The 22473-nt window shown below is 37.8% G+C and overlaps 1 protein-coding gene across 7 annotated transcripts in view; it reads left to right on the plus strand.

Annotated features, from left to right (window-relative positions):
* Positions 1–22473, plus strand: part of NEK10 (NIMA related kinase 10) — a 422123-nt gene that overhangs the window by 109649 nt on the left and 290001 nt on the right. For all 7 annotated transcript variants that reach the window (XM_077994143.1, XM_077994145.1, XM_077994146.1 and 4 more), the window contains one exon: positions 5206–5281. In XM_077994143.1, coding sequence (XP_077850269.1) covers positions 5206–5281 — 76 coding nt within the window. The remainder of the gene's footprint in view (positions 1–5205; positions 5282–22473) is intronic.

Consider the following 22473-nt stretch of genomic DNA (forward strand, 5'->3'; position numbering starts at 1 on the left):
ACAGTTTGTTATAATTTCTGTTCTTTTACAATGCTGAGGAATGCTTTACTTCCAACTATGTGGTCAATTTTGGAATAAGTGCGATGTGGTGCTGAGAAGAATGTATATTCAGTTGATTTCGAGTTCTGTAGATGTCTATTAGGTCCGCTTGGTGCAGAGTTGAGTTCAATTCCTGGATATCCTTGTTAACTTTCTGTCTTGTTGATCTGTCTAATGTTGACAGTGGGTTGTTAAAGTCTTCCATTATTATTGTGTGGGATTCTAAGTCTCTTTGTAAGTCTCTAAGGACTTGCTTTATGAATCTGGGTGATCCTGTATTGGGTGTATATATATTTAGGATAGTTAGCTCTTCTGGTTGAATTGATCCCTTTACCATTATGTAATGGCCTTTTTTGTCTCTTTTGATCTTTGTTGGTTTAAAGTCTGTTTTATCAGAGACTAGGATTGCAGCTCCTGCCTTTTTTTTGTTTTCCATTTGCTTGGTAGATCTTCCTCCATCCCTTTATTTTGAGCCTATATGTGTCTCTGCATGTGAAATGGGTCTCCTGAATACAGCACACTGATGGGTCTTGACTCTTTTTGCCAGTCTGTGTCTTTTAATTGGAGCATTTACCCTCATTTACATTTAAGGTTAATATTGTTATGTGTGAATTTGATCCTGTCATTATGATGTTATCTGGTTATTTTGCTCATTAGTCAATCCAGTTTCTTCTTAGCATTGACGGTCTTTACATTTTGGCATGTTTTTGCAGTGGCTGGTACCGGTTGTTCTTTTCCATGTTTAGTGCTTCCTTCAGGAGCTCTTGTAGGGCAGGCCTGGTGGTGAAAAAAATCTCTCAGCATTTGCTTGTCTGTAAAGGATTTTATTTCTCCTTCACTTATGAAACTTAGTTTGGCTGAATATGAAATTCTGTGTTGAAAATTATTTTCTTTAAGAATGTTGAATATTGGCCCCCATTCTCTTCTGGCTTGTAGAGTTTCTGCCGAGAGATCCGCTGTTAGTCTGATGGGCTTCCCTTTGTGGGTAACCTGACCTTTCTCTCTGGCTGCCCTTAACATTTTTTCCTTCATTTTAACTTTGGTGAATCTGACAATTATGTGTCTTGGAGTTGCTCTTCTCGAGGAGTATCTTTGTGGTGTTCTCTTTATTTCCTGAATTTGAATGTTGGCCTGCCTTGCTAGGTTAGGGAAGTTCTCCTGGATAATATCCTGCAGAGTGTTTTCCAACTTGGTTCCATTCTCCCCATCACTTTCAGGTACACCAGTCAGACATAGATTTGGTCTTTTTACATAGTCCCATATTTCTTGGAGGCTTTGCTCATTTCTTCTTAGTCTTTTTTCTCTAAACTTCTGTTCTTGCTTCATTTCATTCATTTGATCTTCAATCACTGATATGCTTTCTTCCAGTTGATCGAATTGGTTACTGAAGCTTGTGCATTCATCATGTAGTTCTCGTGCCATGGTTTTCAGCTCCATCAGGTCATTTAAGGACTTCTCTACACTGCTTATTCTAGTTAGCCATTCGTCTAATCTTTTTTCAAGGTTTTTAGCTTCTTTGCGATGGGTTCGAACTTCCTCCTTTAGCTCGGAGAAGTTTGATCGTCTGAAGCCTTCTCTCAACTTGTCAAAGTCATTCTCCATCCAGCTTTGTTCCATTGCTGGTGAGGAGCTGTATTCCTTTGGAGGGGGAGAGGCACTCTGATTTTTAGAATTTTCAGCTTTTTTGCTCTGTTTTTCCCCATCTTTGTTGTTTTATCTACCTTTAGTCTTAGATGATGGTGATGTACAGATGGGGTTTTGGTGTGGAGGTCCTTTCTGTTTGTTAGTTTTCCTTCTAACAGTCAGGACCTCTCAGCTGCAGGTCTGTTGGAATTTGCTGGAGGTCCACTCCGGACACTGTTTGCCTGGGTATCAGCAGTGGAGGCTGCAGAACAGCGAATATTGCTGAACAGCAAATGTTGCTGCCTGATCATTCCTCTGGAAGCTTCATCTCAGAGGGATACCCAGCTGTGTGAGGTGTCAGTCTGCCCCTACTGGGGGGTGCCTCCTGGTAGGGAGGCTACTCACGGGTCAGGGACCCACTTGAGGAGGCAGTCTGTCCATTCTCAGATCTCAAACTCCGTGCTGGGAGAACCACTGCTCTCTTCAAAACTCAACTGGAAATGCAGAAATCACCTGTCTTCTGCATCGCTCACACTGGGAGCTGTAGACTGGAGCTGTTCCTATTTGGCCATCTTGGAACCCAGACTGGTTTTTCTTTTTTAATGTACTGATCTGGTGAACTACATTGATGATTTTTTTTTAATTATTATTTATTTATTTATTTATTGAGACTGATTTTTGCTCATGTTGCTCAGGCTGGAGTGCAATGGCGCGATGTCAGCTCACTGCAAGCTGTGCCTCCCAGATTCAAATGATTCTCCTATCTCAGCCTCCTGAGTAACTGGGATTACAGGCACCCACCACCATATCCAGATAATTTTTTTGTATTTTTAGTAGAGATGGGGTTTCACCATGTTGGCCAGGCTGGTCTCAAACTCCTGACCTCAGTTGCTCCACCCACCTTGGCCTCCCAAAGTGCTGGGATTACAGGTGTGAGCCACCACGCCCAGTTGATGAATTTTTATTTGGAAATTATTTTAGATTCAGGGGCTACATGTGCATGTTTGTTACATGGATATATTGCATACTGCTGGCATTCGGGCTTCTATTGAAATCACATTGATGGATTTTTAAATTTCAATTTAGCCTTGTATTTCTGGCATAAACCCCACTTGGTCATTATGTATAATACTTTTTATATGTCACTGGATTTGATTTACTTATATTTTGTTGATAATTTTTGTGTCTGTGTTCATGAGGCTCTTATTCTGTAGTTTTCTTTTCTTGTCATGTCTTTGTCTGGTTTTAGAATGATGTAATGCTGGCTTTATGAAGTGATTTGGGAAGTATTCCGTCTTCTATTTTCTGGTAGAGTCTGTGTAGAATTGGTATATATTTCTTAAATGTTTGGTTGAGTTTATCATTGAATTGATCTGGTCCTTCTTTTTCTGTATTGGTAATATTGTGTCTTGGTGAGATTTGGGGCTTTAGAATCAAGCAACCCCAGATTAGTATCTGACTTTGTTAATTTCTCCCTGTGAGACATTGGGCAAGTCACACATTCTCTCTGAGCCTGTTTCCTCATCTATAAAATGGGTAATTGTGATAATTGAATAATAATATACATCAGTTGTTCAGTACTCTACTACATGTATTTATATGTAATACATGTATGAAATTTACATATATTAAATTATTTAAATTTTACTATCATACTATTCTGTTTACAGTATATATCAGTACTATATTATCATAATCCTTATTTTACAGATAAGAAAGCTATTGGAGGCCAGGCATGGTGGCTCACGCCTGTAATCCCAGCGCTTTGGGAGGCCGAGGTGGGTGGAACATGAGGTCGGGAGATAAGAGACCACCCTGGCTAACACCGTGAAACCCCGTCTCTACTAAAAATACAAAAAAAAAAACAAAAACAAAAACAAAAAACAAAAACTGTTAGCCAGGTATGGTGGCAGGCACCTGTAGTCCCAGCTACTCCGGAGGCTGAGGCAGGAGAATGGTGTGAACCCAGGAGGCGGAGCTTGCAGTGAGCCAAGATTGCGCCACTGCACTCTAGCCTGGGCGACAGAGCAAGACTCCATCTCAAAAAAAAAAAAGAAAAAAGAAAGCTATTGGAAAGCAAGATTAAATAACTTGCCCAGGGTTACTCAGGTTATGCATAATAGAGTCAGTATTCAGATTGAGGCTGTCCAGTTCCTGAGTCCTGGCTTTTAAGCACTAAGCTATACTAATGATAATACTTATCTTTCAGAGTGCTATGCGTGTTAAACGAGGCAATTCATGAAAGTGGCTGAATTTGTGCTAGTATAGACTTGTTGTTTAGTAAACGTGTATTATTATTAATAATGTGAATTTTTATTATTTTGAAATGAAACTACTTTGGAATAGTTTCTACCTGAAAGATATTTTAGTACATATAATCAAATACTGCATTGAAGTTTGTTCCAGTGAAATTCCATGAGCATTTGCCACACTTTACAACATGATATTGAGAATATCAAAGCTTATTAGGAAAAGCAACTTGAATTCTTGTCCTGGTTCTGCATTGTCTTTTGGTGCAATCCTGGTAATTAAGTCTCTTGTAATATTAGTGAATCTGTAGCAAAAGGATAGGTAAAATATCTGTTTTGATCACTTTGACCTAAGTTGTTGACTGGTTTATAAAAGACAGGCTGGACACGGTGGCTCACGCCTGTAATCCCAGAACTTTGGAGGCCGAGGCAGGTGGATTATAAGGTCAAGAGTTCAAGACCAGCCTGGCCAATGTGGTGAAACCCCATCTCTACTAAAGCTACAAAAATTAACTGGGCATGGTGGCACGTGCCTGTAATCCCAGCTACTTGGGAGGCTGAGGCACGAGAATCGCTTGAACCTGGGAGGCAGATGTTGCAGTGAGCCAAGATCATACCACTGTATTTCAGCCTGGGCGACAGAGCGAGACTCTGTCTCAAAAAAAAAAAAGGAAAAACAACAAAAAAAAGACAAGTACCTGAAGGTACTATGAAAAGTACAAGGTTGTGCTAATATTAAATATAGATATTTGGTGTTCTGTGATAAGAATCAGAATATTTTGTTGATATATAAATATTTTGGGATTATTTTGAACATACTTGTACTGTGATTGGTACACATTGATGCCAGTTAATTTTAGGTTTTCAGGCCTTTATGGTGTTTATTCGGGTGTATCTTTTCTTTTAGCCTGACGAGGTCATGACTGCTGTATGCCAAATGTTAGATTCATTCTGTTTATTTAAAAATTATAAAGGATAACCTAAAAAATGGAATCACAGTTTCAATAAGTACTTTGTCCTATGTTTCAGTTAGCAAAACTTATTTTATGGTTTTTTAAATGATAAACCTCATTATATCAAAATATATAGCAAAATGACATAGTGTATGTATGCCATTAATTAAGACTGGGAATTACATGGAAGATTGGCACACTGGGCATTTTGACAGAGGGTAAGAAAAGAAAAGCCTTTGGTTATGAAGTGTAGTAGTTATTGTGTAGATTGTCAAATGCTAAGGAACAATGCTCACTCTGGGAAAATATAATAACATATTATATTGTTTTGTGAATTGTAGCTGACTTTGGCCTGGCAAAGCAAAAACAAGAAAACAGTAAACTCACGTCTGTTGTTGGAACAATCCTGTATTCTTGGTAAGGACAATTATTTTATGGCTCTCGAACATCATACTTAACTGATTTGGGCTTTCATTTCTATTATTGACTTGCAAAGGAAAGAGGATTTCAGGAAAGAAAGCTTATTTTATAAGTTTTTTTCAATTATCTAGATAATACACATTACTAGAATTGTGGATCATTATGTATGCTTAAAACAACCACCACAAAAATAATCTTTCTTCTAAGGTATCACTGCCCCTCATGGGGATTCCTTTTATAAATTGTAAATTGAAATGATCCTTGGCATATAGTAGGTGTGCAATAGTTGTTGAATGAAACTGAGAATGAAGTAATAGATATGCTACCCAACATATTTGGAACATTTTATTGTACTCACTTGTATGTATGACTCTTTTTCTCTTTTCTACCTATAAACATTCAAGTGCAGGGCAAGGATTTTTGTACCCTAATACCTATCCTAGTATCTGGCAAATAATAGGCACCAATTAACTTTACTGCATGAATGAATAAATAATGACATGTATACTTAGACATATGTTTACAAAGTAAGTTGGTTCTTGGATAAATGAGTGTTTATTTTTTGATAAATGGAGACACTTTTAAATTCTTTGACGTACTTTGAGGTTCCTTTGCAAGCCACTAATTATTATGAAGTAAGAATCTTCTTTTGCTGATCACATGTCATTTGTCTGAATCTGTTGAAATTAGCAAATAGTTATGGTAGTGTGTAGAAAAGCAGATTTCAGGGAAATATTCTGGAATCTGATTCAACAGGTCAAGCAATCAAGACACAATCATTCTTTTAAAATCTAGCCTATAGTTGTACAATTGTGTCCTGGGGAATTAAACACGACTCTTCTTGAGGAAGAGTAGAAATTGTCTAAAAATCACAGCCTAATTTTACAAAGTCCTTTCATGCAGAAGTGTTCAGAATAATGTTTTAAGAGGGTGACTTTTCATTTTATCTTACTGGAAATGTTTTACATCTTTATTCTTGAAACTGGTTTCATGAGAAGATGCAAAGAAACTGTGGCAAGCTAATAAGTACCTTGTAAGCTGTAAGCTTATATGATGTCTACTTAACCTCTTAACAGTAAGTCTGACCTACTCGTTACTTGCTGACAGAAGAATAATTTTCTTTTGTTTCACTGTGTACTGTTTTTATAAAATAAACAATAAAAATTTGATCATAGAAGTGTCAAGTAATCATATATTTCTGAACAGATTTGATTGTCAGTCAAATTGCAGAACAATTAACACACAAACTTAAATTTCTGCTGGTCATACTTGGTGAAAGCATATTTTTATTCCTGAGACTTTGAATTAAGTTTAGAATTGCTTATATGATAGTATCAACTGTGTGTGTGTATGTGTGTGTGTTTGTGTGTGCGTGTGTGTGTGTAAGAGAAAGATAGAGAATCCATAGAATATGTAGAAAGAAATCCAAAACATGACAACTTTTTTGCCGTATTAGCCCAAACATGGCTTCACATTTTCATTTAATTTTTAAATTAACTGAAGAGTTTGTAAGCTGAACCTACTTATATAGATAAACTATTATTTCATGTATGTGTACTATAATTGTTTTAATAACATGTACAGTATATCTTACCACCATTTATCTTTCTGTCAACCTCCTATTCTTTTAAATTGCTTTAAAAATTTCTTTCTACTACCTTCTCTCATCTCTCCAAGTTATTAGAAATGCACCCTGTCTGATGGGTTTTACTATGAATTTGGGTTCACAAACCATCTTTCTTGCTAGTTTTTGATGTCCTTAGCTGAGTATGGAGTTAAAAGAACTCAGTCCTACATCATATTGTGTTTCTTTCTTAGTTTGGGATTCTCTAAAAGCAGAATCTGAGACAAGAATTTGAGTGAAATAGTTTATTTGGGAGGAGGTCCCAGGAAACACTATTAGGAGAGCGGTGAAGTGAGATTTGGAGGGAAAGCAGCCAGTACAGTGAACATTAATAATTAGGTTCATAGAGTATTATCTGGGATATAGTATAGAGCAGGGGTGTCCAATCTTTTGGCTTCTCTGGGCCACATTGGAAGAGGAAAAATTGTCTTGGACCACATGCAAAATACACCGACACTAAAGATAGCTTTTATGAGCTTTTAAAAATGGAAAAAAACTGAAGTGTTTTAAGAAAGATTTATGCGTTTGTGTTGGGCCACATGCAGTCCGTGGGCCGGGGGTTGGACTAACTTGGTGTACAGGGTGTTTTAGAGTTGCCCTGTATGCCAGATGAAAGGTTGGAGTATTTTTTTTCCAATCACAAGGGGGAGCCCTCAGCATCTGACTGAGGGCTGCTCTGGGAAGCTTGTGCCCAGGTGCTTATGGCATGCCAGGGCATGGGCTAGAGGCACTCCAGGCAGAGAGCTGGAGGGGCATTGCTTGAGGTATGATGCCATAGACTTGTACTGGAAATGTGAGTGGGAGTCTGGCTAGGGTCCAGACATTCTAGAATTTTTTTGTAATTCTGTAATTCTTACTTTCATGTAAGTTTTCTGAGCTTGTCTGAGCCTGTAAATGTGGACCTGGGATGTGGACATTTGGATGCCATAGAGATGCCTAGGCACCCCTTTCCCTTCCCTGCGGGGTCCCCAGAGTTTGATGTCCCCATGTCATTTTGCCCTTTCCATTTGCTTTTGCTTCCTCAGATATTAACTTATTGAAAGGAAGAAAGGTCTCTTTGTCAACTCTTGTAGGAAGTACCTCAGAGCATTCTTTATTCTGTATTCAGCTGGTGGATAAAGGGTTTGTAGGCACATTGCTGGACCAATTGTACTGGAACAGAAGGTCAGTAAAGGTTCTTTTCATTGATCTGATATGATTCATTATTAGGCAGGTCTTTGTTATCCCTCTCAAGGGAAAAAAAATCTCCAAATATGCTACTTGTTTCCATTTTTTATCTCTATGTCTTCCTCCAATTCCAGAAAAGAAAATTACACACCATATTCAACTTCATTTTCTGAGAACAGTATAGAGTTTGGGGCTCTGGGAAGCATTTTCAGCTAGTTCTTCACAGAACATATATGGGATTTATGAAGCTAATATGATGTATAAAATACAATAAAAGTTTTCCAATAAAAATGGAAACTTCAACTATTCCTGGAATGGGAATTATTACCCTATTGCTTAGTATAATCTCATTCATATTATGACACTGGATAATTAGTAGAGAAGTTCATGAAGTTTAAATTGGATGCATCAAAATAAACCTGTAGGTAAACCTGGTTAAGTAGAGACAAAGTGAAGTATGTCTACTAACTGCACTTCTTAAATTTAAAAAATATATATTTTTATTTTTTGATATATAAAGTTGATAGAATTCTTAAGAAAGCTATAATACACTCAAAATTTTGAGAATTTTAAGTGACTTAAAACACTTAAGTGACTTCCAGCTGCTCGTGCAAAGACCAAGCCCTCACTATGGCCACAAGTACACAACCTTGCATTCTCTGGCCTCTGCTAAGTTCTTCAGCTTTACCACAAACCAAACTTTAACAATTCCTAGCTGTTTCATCTGGGCTCCCTCTGACCACAGGACCTTTGCACATGCAGCTCCCTTTGCCTGGAATACTCTTTTCCACTTGTCATCTGGTTAATTCTTACCTGCCTTCAGCTGAACCCCCTTAGACAAGGTGTATTTCCTCTGATCTACACACTCCATGTACTTTTCCTTCACACAATTGAACTTCTTGTTGATTTTGTGATTAGCAATGATGATTTTGTTCATTACAATCCCCAGCAGTCCTAAGTCTGGTACTTTAAAACTCACAAGTAATATTTGCTACATGAATGATCCAGTACTTGCATGATTATAAACATTACTGGAAATAACATATTACAAAGCAAATTGTTTCTTTTTGTTGTAACACACTTTAAATTCCCAATCCTTTCCCTTCTTTCTGTTCCTTCAGATCTCCAAAATGCTCCTCCTTGGAATGCTCTTCCTTCAGAGACAGCTGCAGAACTTACTTCTTTACTTCATTCTGCTCTTTGCTTAAATGCCACTTATGTAGAGAGGACTTCCATGGTCACTTGCCCCAAACAGCAACCTCCCTTCGGATTCTATCCCTGTATCCTGCTTTACGTTTTCATAGCCCTTGCCTCTATGTGACCTTATATTGTACTTGAATTGGCTTATAGTGTGTCTCTCCACTACACACAAGCTCTGTGAGCACAGGACTTGTGTCACCTTTGTTCACCACTGTTTCCCCAGGACCTAGAGGAGTCGACTAGCAGAATCTTAAGAAATACTTTGAATCATTGAAGTGAAAACAAGTCTTTTTTCATAATAATATGATAAAAATTAGTGTATATTTTTATTGGGTTCTAATATATCTTTGAGCTGTTCTGATTTTTACCCTAATAAAGCCTGAAGGCTTTTCATTTGAGATAGTAAGTACCTTGATGGCAGGGTCTATTTTATTTTATTTTTTTCTCTTTGCTATTTTATCTTTATATATTACACGATTACTAGAACAGTGAGTAAATGAGATCAAGTAGGATGTTAACGTTTTAACAAAATAAAATGTGGAAAGATTATATATTATAGAAATATGTATTCTTCAGTGACCAATAAAGTGGCCCTGAGGGAAGTTTCAAAAAAGAGATGTATTAGGTCATTCTTGGATTGCTATAAAGAAATACCTGAGACTGGGTAATTTATAAAGAAAAGAGGTTTAACTGGCTCATGGTTCTGCAGGCTGCACAGGAAGCATGATGCTGGTATCTTCTTGTCTTCTGGGGAGGCCCCAGGAAACTTACATTCACAGTGGAAGGTGAAGGGGGAGCAGGCACATCACATGGCCAGAGCAGGAGCAGGAGACAGGAAGTGAAGAAGTGCCACACACTTTTAAACAACCAGATCTCATGAGAACCCACTCACTGTCAGAACAACAGCACTAAGGGGATGGTATTAAACCATCCAGGAGAAATCCACCCCCATGATCCAACCACTTTCTACTAGGCCCCACCTTCAACACTGGGGATAACAATGTGAGATTTGGGCAGGGATTTTCAAAAATAAGCATAATTGGAATAAGACCATATTAAAGGATTTTCAAAAAAAAAAAAAAAAAAAAGCATAATTTGAAACAGACCATAGTATTGACAGAATAAGGTCATTATTAAGACTACAAGCTCCGGAATCAGATGACCTGGGTTTAAATTCTAGATCTGCTATTGAGAGTTTTAAATGATTGAATTTTTCTGTGCCTTAGTTTCCTCATCTGCAACCTGGGGATAATAATAGTGCCCATGTCCTAGGATTGTTGTGAGATTAAATGAGGTGATACATGTCTGGTGCTAGGAACAGTGCCTGGCTGGCATATGGTAAGCACTCACTAGATAATAGTGATTGTTATGTCCTATTAGTCTAAAGTTTGAAAGGATAGTACTTGTTTAAATGTATAGATTATATTGTGCATATATAGGAGGTTATAGAACACTAGGCAGATTTAACCTAAAGAAGACTACCTCAAGGTATTCAATAATCAAACTCCCAAAGGTCAGGGATAAAGAAAGGATCTCACTAGCAGCAAGAGAGAAGAAACAAATAACATGCAGTGGAGCTCAGTACATCTGGCAGCAGACTTTCCAGTGGAAGCCTTACAGGCCAGAAGACAGTGGCATGACATATTGAAAGTGCTAAAGGAAAAAAATTTACCCCAGAATAGTATATCTGGTGAAAATATCTTTCAAACATGAAGGAGAAATAAAGACTTTTCCAGACAAACAAAAGCTAAGGGATTTCATCAACATCAGACCTGTCCTACAAGAAATGCTAAAGGGGGTTCTTCAATCAGAAATGAAAGGGCATTAATGAGGAATAAGAAATCATCTGAACATACAAAACTCACTGGTAATAGTAAATACACAGAAGAACAAAGAATATTATAATACTATAATTGTGGTGTATAAACTCTTACCTTAAGTAAGACTAAAAGATGAATCAATAAAAAATAATAACTACAACAACTTTTCAAGTTGTTATATCTTATAGCACAATAAGATATAAAGAAAAATAATAAGAAGTTAAAAGTGGGGGGACAAAATCAAAGTGTAGAGTTTTTATGTTTTCTCTTTTCCTGTTTGTTTATGCAATCAGTATCATCAGTTTAAAATAATGGGTTACAACATAGTATTTGCAAGTTTCGTGGTAACCTCAAATCAAAAAACATACAACAGATACACAAAAAGTAAAAAGTAATAAATTAAATCATACCATAAGAGAAAACAACCTTCACTAAAAGGAAAATAGGAAAGAAGAATGGAAGAGAATAACACAAAACAACCAGAAAACATAAATGACAAAATGGCAGGAATAAGTTCTTACTTATCAATAATAACATTGAATGTAAATGGGCTAAACTCTCCAATCAAAAGACAGAGTGGCAGAGTGGACAAAAAAATAAGACACAATGATCTGTTGCCTATTAAAAATGCATCTCACCTCTAAAGACACATAGACTGAAAATAAAGAGAAGGAAAAAGATATTCCATGCCAATGGAAACCAAAAAAGAGCAGATGTAGCTATACTTATACCAGAAAAAAATATATTTCAAGACAAAAACTATAAGAAGAGACAAAGAAAGTCGTTATATAATGATAAAGGAATCAATTCAGCAAGAGGATATAACAATTGTAAATATATATGCACCCAATACTGGAGCACCCAGATATATAAAAGAAATATTATTAGAGTGAAAGAAAGAGAGATGGACAACAATATAATTATATTAGTCTGTTTTCACACGCTATGAAGAACTACCCGAGACTGGGTAACTTGTAAAGGAAAGAGGTTTAATTGATTTACAGTTCAGCATGTCTGGGGAGCCCTCAGGAAACTTACAAACATGGTGGAAGACAAAGGGGAAGCAAGACTCCTTCTTTACAAGGCAGCGGGAAGGAGAATGAATGCAGGAGGAACTACCAAACACAAAACCGATCTCAGGAGAACTCACTATCATAAGAACAGCTTGGGGGAAACCACCCCCATGATTCAATGACCTCCACCTAGTCTCTCCCTTGACATGTGGGGATTATAGGGATTACAATTCAGATTTTGGGTGGGGCACAGCCAAACCATATTCACAATAATAACTGAGACTTCAATACCCATAGCATTGGACAGATCTCCCAGACAAAAAATCAATGAAGGATCATTGGACTTAATCTGCACTGTAGACCAAATGGACCTAATGTATATTTATAGAATATCTCATCCAATGGCTGCAGAATACACATTCTTTTCAGCACATGAATTATTCTCAAGGATAAACCACATGTTAGGTCACAAAACAAGTCTTAAAGCATTCAAAAAAATTTGAAATAATATCAAGCATCTTCTCTGACCATAATAGAATAAAACTAGAAATCAGTAACAAGAGTAATATTGGATACTATACAAATGCATAGAAATTATACAGTATGCTCCAGATTGACCAGTGAGTCAATGAAGAAATAAGAAGTAAATTGAAAAAAATTTTGAAACAAATAATAATGGAAACACAACATACCAAAACCTATGGGATACAGTGAAAGTAGTACCAAGAGGGAAGTTTGTAGCTATAAGTGCCTAAACCAAAAAGAAGAAAAACTTCAAATAAATAGCCTAATAATGCATCTGAGAGAACTAGAAAAGCAAAAGCAAACCAAACCCAAAATTAGTAGAAGAAAAGAAATAATAAACAGCAGATATAAAAGCAATGAAAATGAAGAAAACAATACAAAAGATCAACAAAATGAAAAGTTGTTTTTTGGAAAAGTTAAACAATTGACAAACCTTTAGAGAGATGAAGAAAAAAAGGGAGAAGACCCACATAAAATTAGGGATGAAAAAGGAGACATTACAATGGATACTGCAGACATTCAAAGAATCATTAGTGGCTACTTTGAACAACTATGTGCCAATAAATTGGAAAATCTAGAAGAAGTGAGTAAACACGGCCGGGCGCGGTGGCTCAAGCCTGTAATCCCAGCACTTTGGGAGGCCGAGACGGGCGGATCACGAGGTCAGGAGATCAAGACCATCCTGGCTAACACGGTGAAACCCCGTCTCTACTAAAAAATACAAAAAAAAAAACTAGCCGGGCGAGGTGGCGGGCGCCTGTAGTCCCAGCTACTCGGGAGGCTGAGGCAGGAGAATGGCGTAAACCCGGGAGGCGGAGCTTGCAGTGAGCCGAGATCGCGCCACTGCACTCCAGCCTGGGTGACAGAGCCAGACTCCGTCTCAAAAAAAAAAAAGGAGTAAATTAGTAGGCACATACAACCTACCAAGATGGAACCATGAAGAAACTCAACACCTGAACAGACCAATAACAAGTAACAAGATAGAAGCTGTAATGAAAAGTCTCCTAGTAAAGAAAAGCCTGGGACCCAAATGCCTTCACTGCTGTATGCTACCAGACATTTAAAGAAAAACTAATACCAATCCTATACACACTATTGCAAAAAATGGAGGAAAAGGGTATACTTCCAAACTTACACTGTGAGGCCAGTATTACCCTGATACAAAAACCAGACAAAGACACCTCCAGAAAGAAAGAAAGAGAGAGAGAGAGAGAGAGAGAGAGAGAGAGAGAGAGAGAGAAAGAGAGAAAGAAAGAAAGAAAAAAGAAAGAAAGAAAGAAAGAAAGAAAGAAAGAAAGAAAGAAAGAAAGAAAGAAAGAAAGAAAGAAAGAAAGAAAAAAATTAAAAGAAAACTGCAGGCCAATATTGCTTGAGTGCAGGAGTTTAAGACCAGCCTGAGCAACATGGTGAAACCTTGTCTCTACTAACAATGCAAAATATTAGCCAGGCATGGTGGTGTGCACATGTAGTCCCAGCTACTTGGAAGGCTGAGGCAGGAGGATTAATTTAGTCCCGGAGGTGGAGGTTGCAGTGAGCTGAGATTGCGCCACTGCACTCCAGTTTGCATGACAGAGTGAGACTCTGTCTCTAAATAAATAAATAAAATCAACAAAATACTAGCAAACCAAATCCAACAACATATTAAAATGATTATTCCTCATGATCGAGTGGGATTTATCCCAGATATGCAAGGATATGTAAATCAATCAATGTAATACTTTATATCAACAGAATGGAGGGCAACAACTATATGATCATTTCAATTGATTCTGACAAAGCATTTGATACAATTCAACATCCCTTCATGATGAAAAACCCTAAAAAACCTGGGTACAAAAATAAGATACCTCAACATAATAAAAGCCATTTACAACAGACCCACAGCTAGAATCATACTGAATGGGGAAAAATTGAAAACCTCTTCTTGAAGATCTGGAACATGACAGGGATGCCAACCTTCATCATTGTTATTCAAAATAGTACTGGAAGTCCTAGCTAGAGCAGTCAGATAAGAAAAATAAATAAAGGGCATCCAAATTGGAAAGGAAGAAGTCAAGTTATCCTTGTTTGCAGATGATATGATCTTATATTTGGAAAAACCTGATCTTATATTTGGAAAAACCTAAAGACTCCACCAAAAAACTATTAGAACTGATCAACAAATTTAGTAAAACTGCAGGATACAAAATCAACATACAAAAAGCAGTAGCATTTCTATGCACCAACTGCGCACAATGTGAAAAAGAAATCAAGAAAGTAATATCATTTACGAGAGCTACAAATAAAGTAAAATACCTAGGAATTAACTTAACCAAAGAAGTGAAAAATGGGACTAAAATTGTGTGGGAATAAAAATTCGTGGGACTAAAAATTAAGTAATTGAACTCATGGAGAGAGAATGTAGAGGGATGGTTACCAGGGGCTAGGAAGGACAGTGGGCGGGGGTTGGGGGGATTGGGATGGTTAATGGGTACGAAAAATAGAATTAGTGAATAAGAACTAGTATTTGATAGCACAACAGGGTGACTATAGTTAAAATAAATTTAATTGTACATTTTACAATAACTAAAAGTATAATTAGATTGTTTTAACACAATGCTTGAAGTGATGGATACCCCATTTACTGTGATGTGATTATTACTCATTGCATGCCTGTGTCAAAATATCTCATAAACCCCATAAACATATACACCTACTATGTATTTACAAAAGTTAAAAATAAAAAGTTAAAAAAATCTAAATATACTTGAGGATGAAAGGTTGGAGGAGAGAGAGGATCAGAAAAAAATACCTATTGAGTATTATGCTTACTACCTGGGTGACAAAATAATCTGCAACAAACCCCCATGACATGCAGTTTGCCTCTATAACAAACCTGCATATGTACCCTGAACCTAAAAGTTATAATAAGAAAGGGCGAATATGGGTACATAGCGCCATTGTACATTATGCACTTTTCAGTCTGATTTGTTCTGAACTCCTCAGAATCACAAAACGCGGGAAAGAGAGCTCTCTGATGATTGATTCTGTCAGTGGAAGTCCTTGCTTCTTTTATCAATTGGAAATTCAGAATCACTTGTCTTCAGTCTCTATATTGTTTTTCTCTTGACCTTTTATAGTCTTTACTTTTATGAGTAAACGTGAATCATAAACACTGGATTTCCTTCTCCATGTTTATTTAAGTTATGTAGTTTGTCATTTTGAACATTTAATACCTAGTCGTTATGTATAGTATTTCCCATTTCCTATTGGAAAGAGATGCAGGAGGAAATACCTAGTCTTACTTTAACATGTTTTTCTGAGGGTGGGAGGGGGGTGGTCAAAATAAGCTTCCTCATATATTTAACACAAATTAATTTATTGAATAAGAAATTAGAATAGTTTGATGATGGTAAGATGTATATTTCAGTTATCTATTGGATGCATAACAATCCATCCCAAAATTTAGTTGCTTAAAACCACAATGGTTTATATAAGTTTGCTTGGTCATTCCTCTGTTGGTTCCCCTGAGCTCATGTGGATGCATTTGGCTGAATTATTGGCTTGGCTGGACGGTCCAAGATGGCTTCACTAATAAGGCAGTTGTTGTTGATGCTTGGCTAGAGATCTTTTTCAGGTGGCCTTTCATTTACATGACTGTAGTGGAGTAACATTCCAAGAAAGTAAAAGCTGAGCTGCAAGGCCCAATCGGGGCTGCCCTTGGATGTCACTCAACATCCCTTCTGCCATATTCTATTGGTTGAAGCACATAAGGGCCAGCCTAAATGTGTGAAATATATTTATCTCTACATGGAAGGAGGTGCACATTATTTGTGGCCATATTCACTAATGTAGCACCATACTTCTTTAAAAAAGAAGAATAATCCCCCAAGTGGCTTCAGGAATCAAGACATATGAAACAAAGAAATAGTCTATTTTAAACACTAACGGTTGGCACATTAGCCCCACATCTCCTTAGAATGAAGTATAGCATTCTGGATCCAACTAGGAGATGGAAATGATGCAGTGAGCTAAACAGGGGAAGTTTAATATGAAGAATGATTAAGATGTAAGAAAACTACATGGTACTTTAGGGTTGAGTGACAGTACCAAGGAAGGACAAACTTGGAAGGGGTTCAGATTTCGTTGGAAAAGGTGTGGTAGCCCAACAGACAGCAGAGAAGTTGGCGTGGTGGTCCAGGCTGCAGCTGTCCTGGAGCTGCTGAGCAAGCTAGGAGCAACTCTCTGAAATGCAGGTGAGGGAGCAAGGCATCAGCATTTGTGGTGTGGGCACATAGTGGGAGTCCAGCTGCCGCAGGTGCTCTTAGAGTTTGAGGGCCACAGGGAGGGGAGAAGAGGGGGCGAGTCCAACAACTGCACAAGCAGGAGGCCTTCAGAGGGTGCAGGCTACACAGGGGCTTTGGTTTCTGTTTTGAGAGGGTTGCAGGAAAATGATCACCAGGCTGAGGCTGCAGGGTTGCAGAGGGAGAATGGGCTATGGTTGGGATAGGCTCTAATGGTTAGTCCTATACCTATACTGCCTACTCGTGGCCCATGCCAGAAATTGCAGGAAACCTCTTCCTCCTTCAGTGTCCCTCCAATCCATGTACAAAGAAAGCTTAATATAGTGCTCACTTTAAAGGAGAAATATTTAAAGAGATTCCATTGTTTATTAAAGAGTACATTAAGAGATAACAAGCAATAAATTAATAACAGACACAATAAGAAACTTCAGGGCTTGGCCCAGCATAATGGTGGACTGGGCAACTAGTAGAATAGGGCCATACCCCTGCTAGGGCATGTTCAATGCCTTTAATTCTTCTGTAAAATAGGTGTTTTATTTCTCTGTGCCTCCCAACTTGGTGTATCTCCAGAGCGTCTTTTTGAATTGTGAAAATTAAATATTTCAGTTCAATTCTGAATAGGCTCAGCATATTTGGTGAAAGGCAGGACCTGTAGTTTGGCTGGGTTGAGTTTTATGCTGTGACACTGGAAGACGTAGAATTTTCCTCCTGGCATTGTAAAGCCACAGGATATCTCTCAGCCTGACAGTTACTTAGTGGAAGTGCTGCTTTTTTGGGGAAATATCTGCGGAATGAAACCAGGAAAAGGGAAGGAGAGATGTGTGTGTTCATCATTTCATCTGTCCCTCAGGTGGATATTCCAGCATTTACTTCCCAGGAGCAGATGACTTAGTTCTTTACCACTAGAATAATTCAATTTAATTTGGGGGCACACACACACACACACACACACACAGACACACACAGCCCCATGGTGTCAGTCAAGTGTAGAAGAGTAAAGGGTTAGAAAACCCTATGATGCTTGTAATGAGTCTCCGTCAGGCTCATAGCAAGTCCCCAGGATAATATAGAAAGTAGGGGTAGAACAGGGACCTGCCAGCACAGAAGTGCAGAACTCGAGGGAAAGGCCACTGGGGCTGAGGTGGATGCTCTGCTTTTCTGTATAATAAATGTACCGTATTCTATGCACTGAGAATTATACAAACAGACATATTTTCCTCGAATTCAGACATTATGACAGTATATGCGTAGAAGGAAGTCTGGTTGACAGATAAAATGGTCACAAGAAATCAGAAGGAAAGAAGAGAAAAGATAGCAATGTGATGAGTGTAAACAGAGAACGGAAAGAGCGGAGAAGTCAGAGGACTCAAACAATGGGGAAATATGAAAGCGAAATTACCATATGAGGGGCAAAAGAATTAAAGAAACGTTTTTCGTTATTTTTCAGGGCTACATTTAATTTGTCTTATTCTTGTGAATGAGTTACTTCAAGTGACCTTACCAGTCATATATCCCTTTACCTCAATTTATTTCTTAACTCATTTAGCTATTAGTACTTTATTAATTTTTATATTTAATTTTAATTATTAATTTTTTGATCATGGCATTTCAGACTGTTCATAACAACCCTAGAAGCAATGACACAATGCTAATACAAGAAAACCTTCCTTTGAAGTGCCAGAAATTGTTTTCTCTAAAATAGTAGAACAATAGTTAGAAGGCCAATATTTTGAAATTCAAGCATCTCTTTGGAAAAGGATTTTAAAACGTACATTTAAAAACAAGACAATAAACTGTTAGACTGTGACAATTTTATGGCCTATCATAAAATGTCAAAATAAAGATTTTAAAATGTTAACTTTATGTAACCTTGATACATTGGCAATACTCAACCATTAAAAAACCTTCATTTTCACTGCAAGGCGTACTTCTAGGATCCTTACATTTGGCAGTTAAATTTTGAAGATTTTACATGTATTGGCCAATTTCATTTTAGTACTCTAGGGTTCCAGGAAGGCCACATCTATTCCTCAATAAAGCATTTGCCTCTCTGTCTGTTCAGCCCTTCCTCACCTTAATTCTTCTGAATTCATTTGTAATTTTCATAACAAAGTGTACTTTGTTCATAAATTTAGTAAATAATGCCCAGAACTTCATCAGTGAGAGAAGTAAGATACCAGTGGACATGGGTGCATCTGTGCACAGTGGGCAGCTGTACTGTGTGGCTGTCCCTTCCCCTTGGAGCCAACAGGACACAGTGCAGACTCTAGACCTGGTCTGCCTGGGCCCAATCCTGGATCTACACCTTCCTGTTTGACTTTGAGCAAGCTACTTAATTTTTCTGGGCCTCAATTTCCTCACCTGAAATGGGGGCGAGGGGCGGCAATGATAATTTCTACAACATAGGGTTGTTATGAGGATTGAGAAGATAGTTGGATGAATGGATGGATGGAAGGATGGATGGATGGCAATAGATTGATCAATCGATTGATAGTACTATCTGTAGCATAGCAAGGATTTAATAAATATTACCCGTTGTCAGGCTGGAAGCAACAGCCTCATTCTTTAGGAAAATATTTCTTCCCTGCCTTTACTTCAAGCACATGGTTTAAATGGCTTATACATTGGGAATACTCAAAAAAGCATCAATGCCAAAGTCTCATTGCTTTGGAGATTCTGTGTCCTTGGCCTCACGTGGTGGAACAATTCTAGCATTCATGTCCCTATAGCCCAAAATGTTAAAAGTAAAAGTGTTTTATTGATTCAAGTTTAACCATTCAGAATTCTTTCTTGAGAATGTGTTGAGCTGAGGCTCAGTTAAAAGTTGAAGCTGGGAGACCCAGCAGTGTTTTGTGGCCATAGTTGTAGCCAGGGAGGAAGTCAGTCTGACAGCATGAGGTCAATACTTACAATAAGAGGTGGCAATGTCCAGGCTCAAGATTCCATTTTCTCAAGTCCCAGCTGCAGCTTTGCTCTTCCTGCACTTACAGGAACCTATCAATAAAGTCCTCTATTTCCCTAACCTTGCTGGGTTTCTTTCACTTGTCTCTTAGTTTGGGTTGCCCTGAAGGCAGACCCTGAGACAAGAATTGAAGAATCGAAGTGCAAGTGGTTTATTCTGGAGGTGATCCTAGGAAACATGAATAAAAGAGTAGGGGAAGTGAGACAGGGTAGAGAAGTAAGCAGATGAAGGATTTCTTGGATAAAGGATTTCTTACTACTGTGGGCAACTAGAGCTCAAATCTGTTGAGGAACTTGGGAACCACTTATATGAGTACCCAAAAGGAGAGAGAGAGGTGTTTATACACCTGCTCTTGCCAGTCACTGAGTAAGGTCTGTTTCTGGGGTACAGTAATTCATCAGCACTTCAGGCTGATCATGTTGCAGGCACAGAAAGTCAAGGGGTTAAAGAAAATCCTCAGACAAACCTGCAAATGGTTGGAATTCAGTCCAGTGTGCTCACAAGAAGTAAGGATCAGGGGATGTTAACAGGACACCTACAACATCTACTTCAAGTTAACAATGAAAACAACTTTGACTGTCACAATACAGATGGTTGTAGAGTGGCCTCAAAGTCTGTACGTGCCAGCTTGTCTGAAAAAATCTAATTTTACCCTCCATGCTCTCTGAACATATTCTTCTATGCTGAATAGTCATTAAAGAAGTCCGTGAAGTCTGTGTTTAGATTTTCCTCACAGTTAGATTGAGTTAATTTTTCCCCCAGTCACACCCAGAGACACTGCCTCCCTGTAGCTCTGGGCTGCTACTCCCTGTACCAACTTTGCAAACAAAATAGCAATACGAGGCTGATGAGGTAATGATCATTTAAAAATAGATGTGATAGGCCAGGCATGGTGGCTCATGCCTGTAATCCCAGCACTTTAGGAGGCTGAGGCAGGCAGCTCACCTGAGGTCAGGAGTTTGAGACCAGCCTGACCAACATGGTGAAACCCCATCTCTGCTAAAAAAAAAATACAAAAATTAGCTAGGTGTGGTGGCGCACACCTGTAATCTCAGCTACTTGGGAGGCTGAAGCAGGAGAATTGCTCGAGCCTGAGAGATGGAGGTTGCAGTGAGCCAAGATCATGCCACTGCACTCCAGCCTGGCTGACAGAGTGAGACTCTGTCTCAAAAAAAAAAAAAAAAAAAAAAAAAAAGATGTGATAGTAATAAATGTAAATCAGAATGAGATAAGAATATTTATTCTCCTGTGAAGGTCTCTACTACCTTGAATAAAGACTATCAAATGTTTACATGGCAGTTGCTCAACTGTCTCTTTTTATTTCTTAATATATCAGTCTGTTAAGGAGCAAGAATACACATTTTCATGTGACTTTATATTTAGAGAAAGGCATTTGTATAATTATGTATTGTAATTGGGAGATTGTATTATCTTTTTTGTGAAACCACCATAATTATTTAGTTATGTACTTGAGTTTTAAAAGCTAGTGCGATTTGGCTTGAATACAAATATAAAATGTGTGATGTCAACCTATAATGCCAGTTTTTTTTTGTTTTTCTACAAAAAATCGTTAGAGACAAACGAATGGCAGTTGATGTATAAGGAGAAATTTCAAGGCTGTTGGATCTGAATTTAATTTGTATTTGTGACTCAGAGTAGGCAATGCTGGAAAATCATTTGATGGCTGGAGTGTAATCACTGGGTGAATGTAATCCATTTGTTAAATTGCCCAGACTCCTCACTGTATTTACAGTTAATTGGTTCCCATTAAGGTCTTCTTAATAGAGACCATAAAGCAGTAGGATTAGAGAAACCTGAAAAGGAACATTTAGTTTGATTCCTTTCTTGAAGCCAAGTTGTAACATGTGCTCATCTATTTCATTTTTTACCATCTTCATAACAGACTGAGGGAGGAAAAGACTCTCAGGAGGGTGCTTTATAAATTATTTTTACTGTTTTGGCCTATGAACATTTCTATAGTCAGAAAATAAAAAACATCTAGTGTTCTTACATAGAATTGAAGTTTTTCTCTTATGACTTGAAATTCTTTTTGGGTTTTAGTGGCTAGGCAAAGCAACTGGTCACTACCCAACATTTAATGATTCTTTGTATACTGAAAAGTTATTTTAAGCTTTTTTCCCCCCTAAATTTCGTTGTTCATTCATAGTTTTTGTAACCTTTTGATTCAGACTTCTAGATATTACATACAAAAATCTCATAGAAAACTTTTCAGTATCTTAGGAAAGTCATGTGAACCCATCTGATGAGGAGGGATACAAGTCTCTTAAGAAATGTGATTTTAGTGCTGCATTTTTAACTTACAGATTTTCTTTCTTCTCCAAATAAAGGTTTATTTACTTCAGGACTGATGAAGCAAATAAAAATTATAAATTGTCCTCCCCTTTCCACAGAGATTTTCCAGGCTGCCTTCTTCTCCCTTTCTCCTACTCACAATTACCCTCACTACAAATGCTGGAACTTCCCTTCCATTGGGCTCCAGCCAATTTGGGAAAATTTTGAAAGTAAATTGGTTTCAGTGACAATATAATCAAAATAACAAAATTGTTACAATTGAATATTTCTCATCACTGTTTT

Source organism: Macaca mulatta, chromosome 2, assembly GCF_049350105.2.
Source record: "Macaca mulatta isolate MMU2019108-1 chromosome 2, T2T-MMU8v2.0, whole genome shotgun sequence".
NCBI lineage: Eukaryota > Metazoa > Chordata > Mammalia > Primates > Cercopithecidae > Macaca > Macaca mulatta.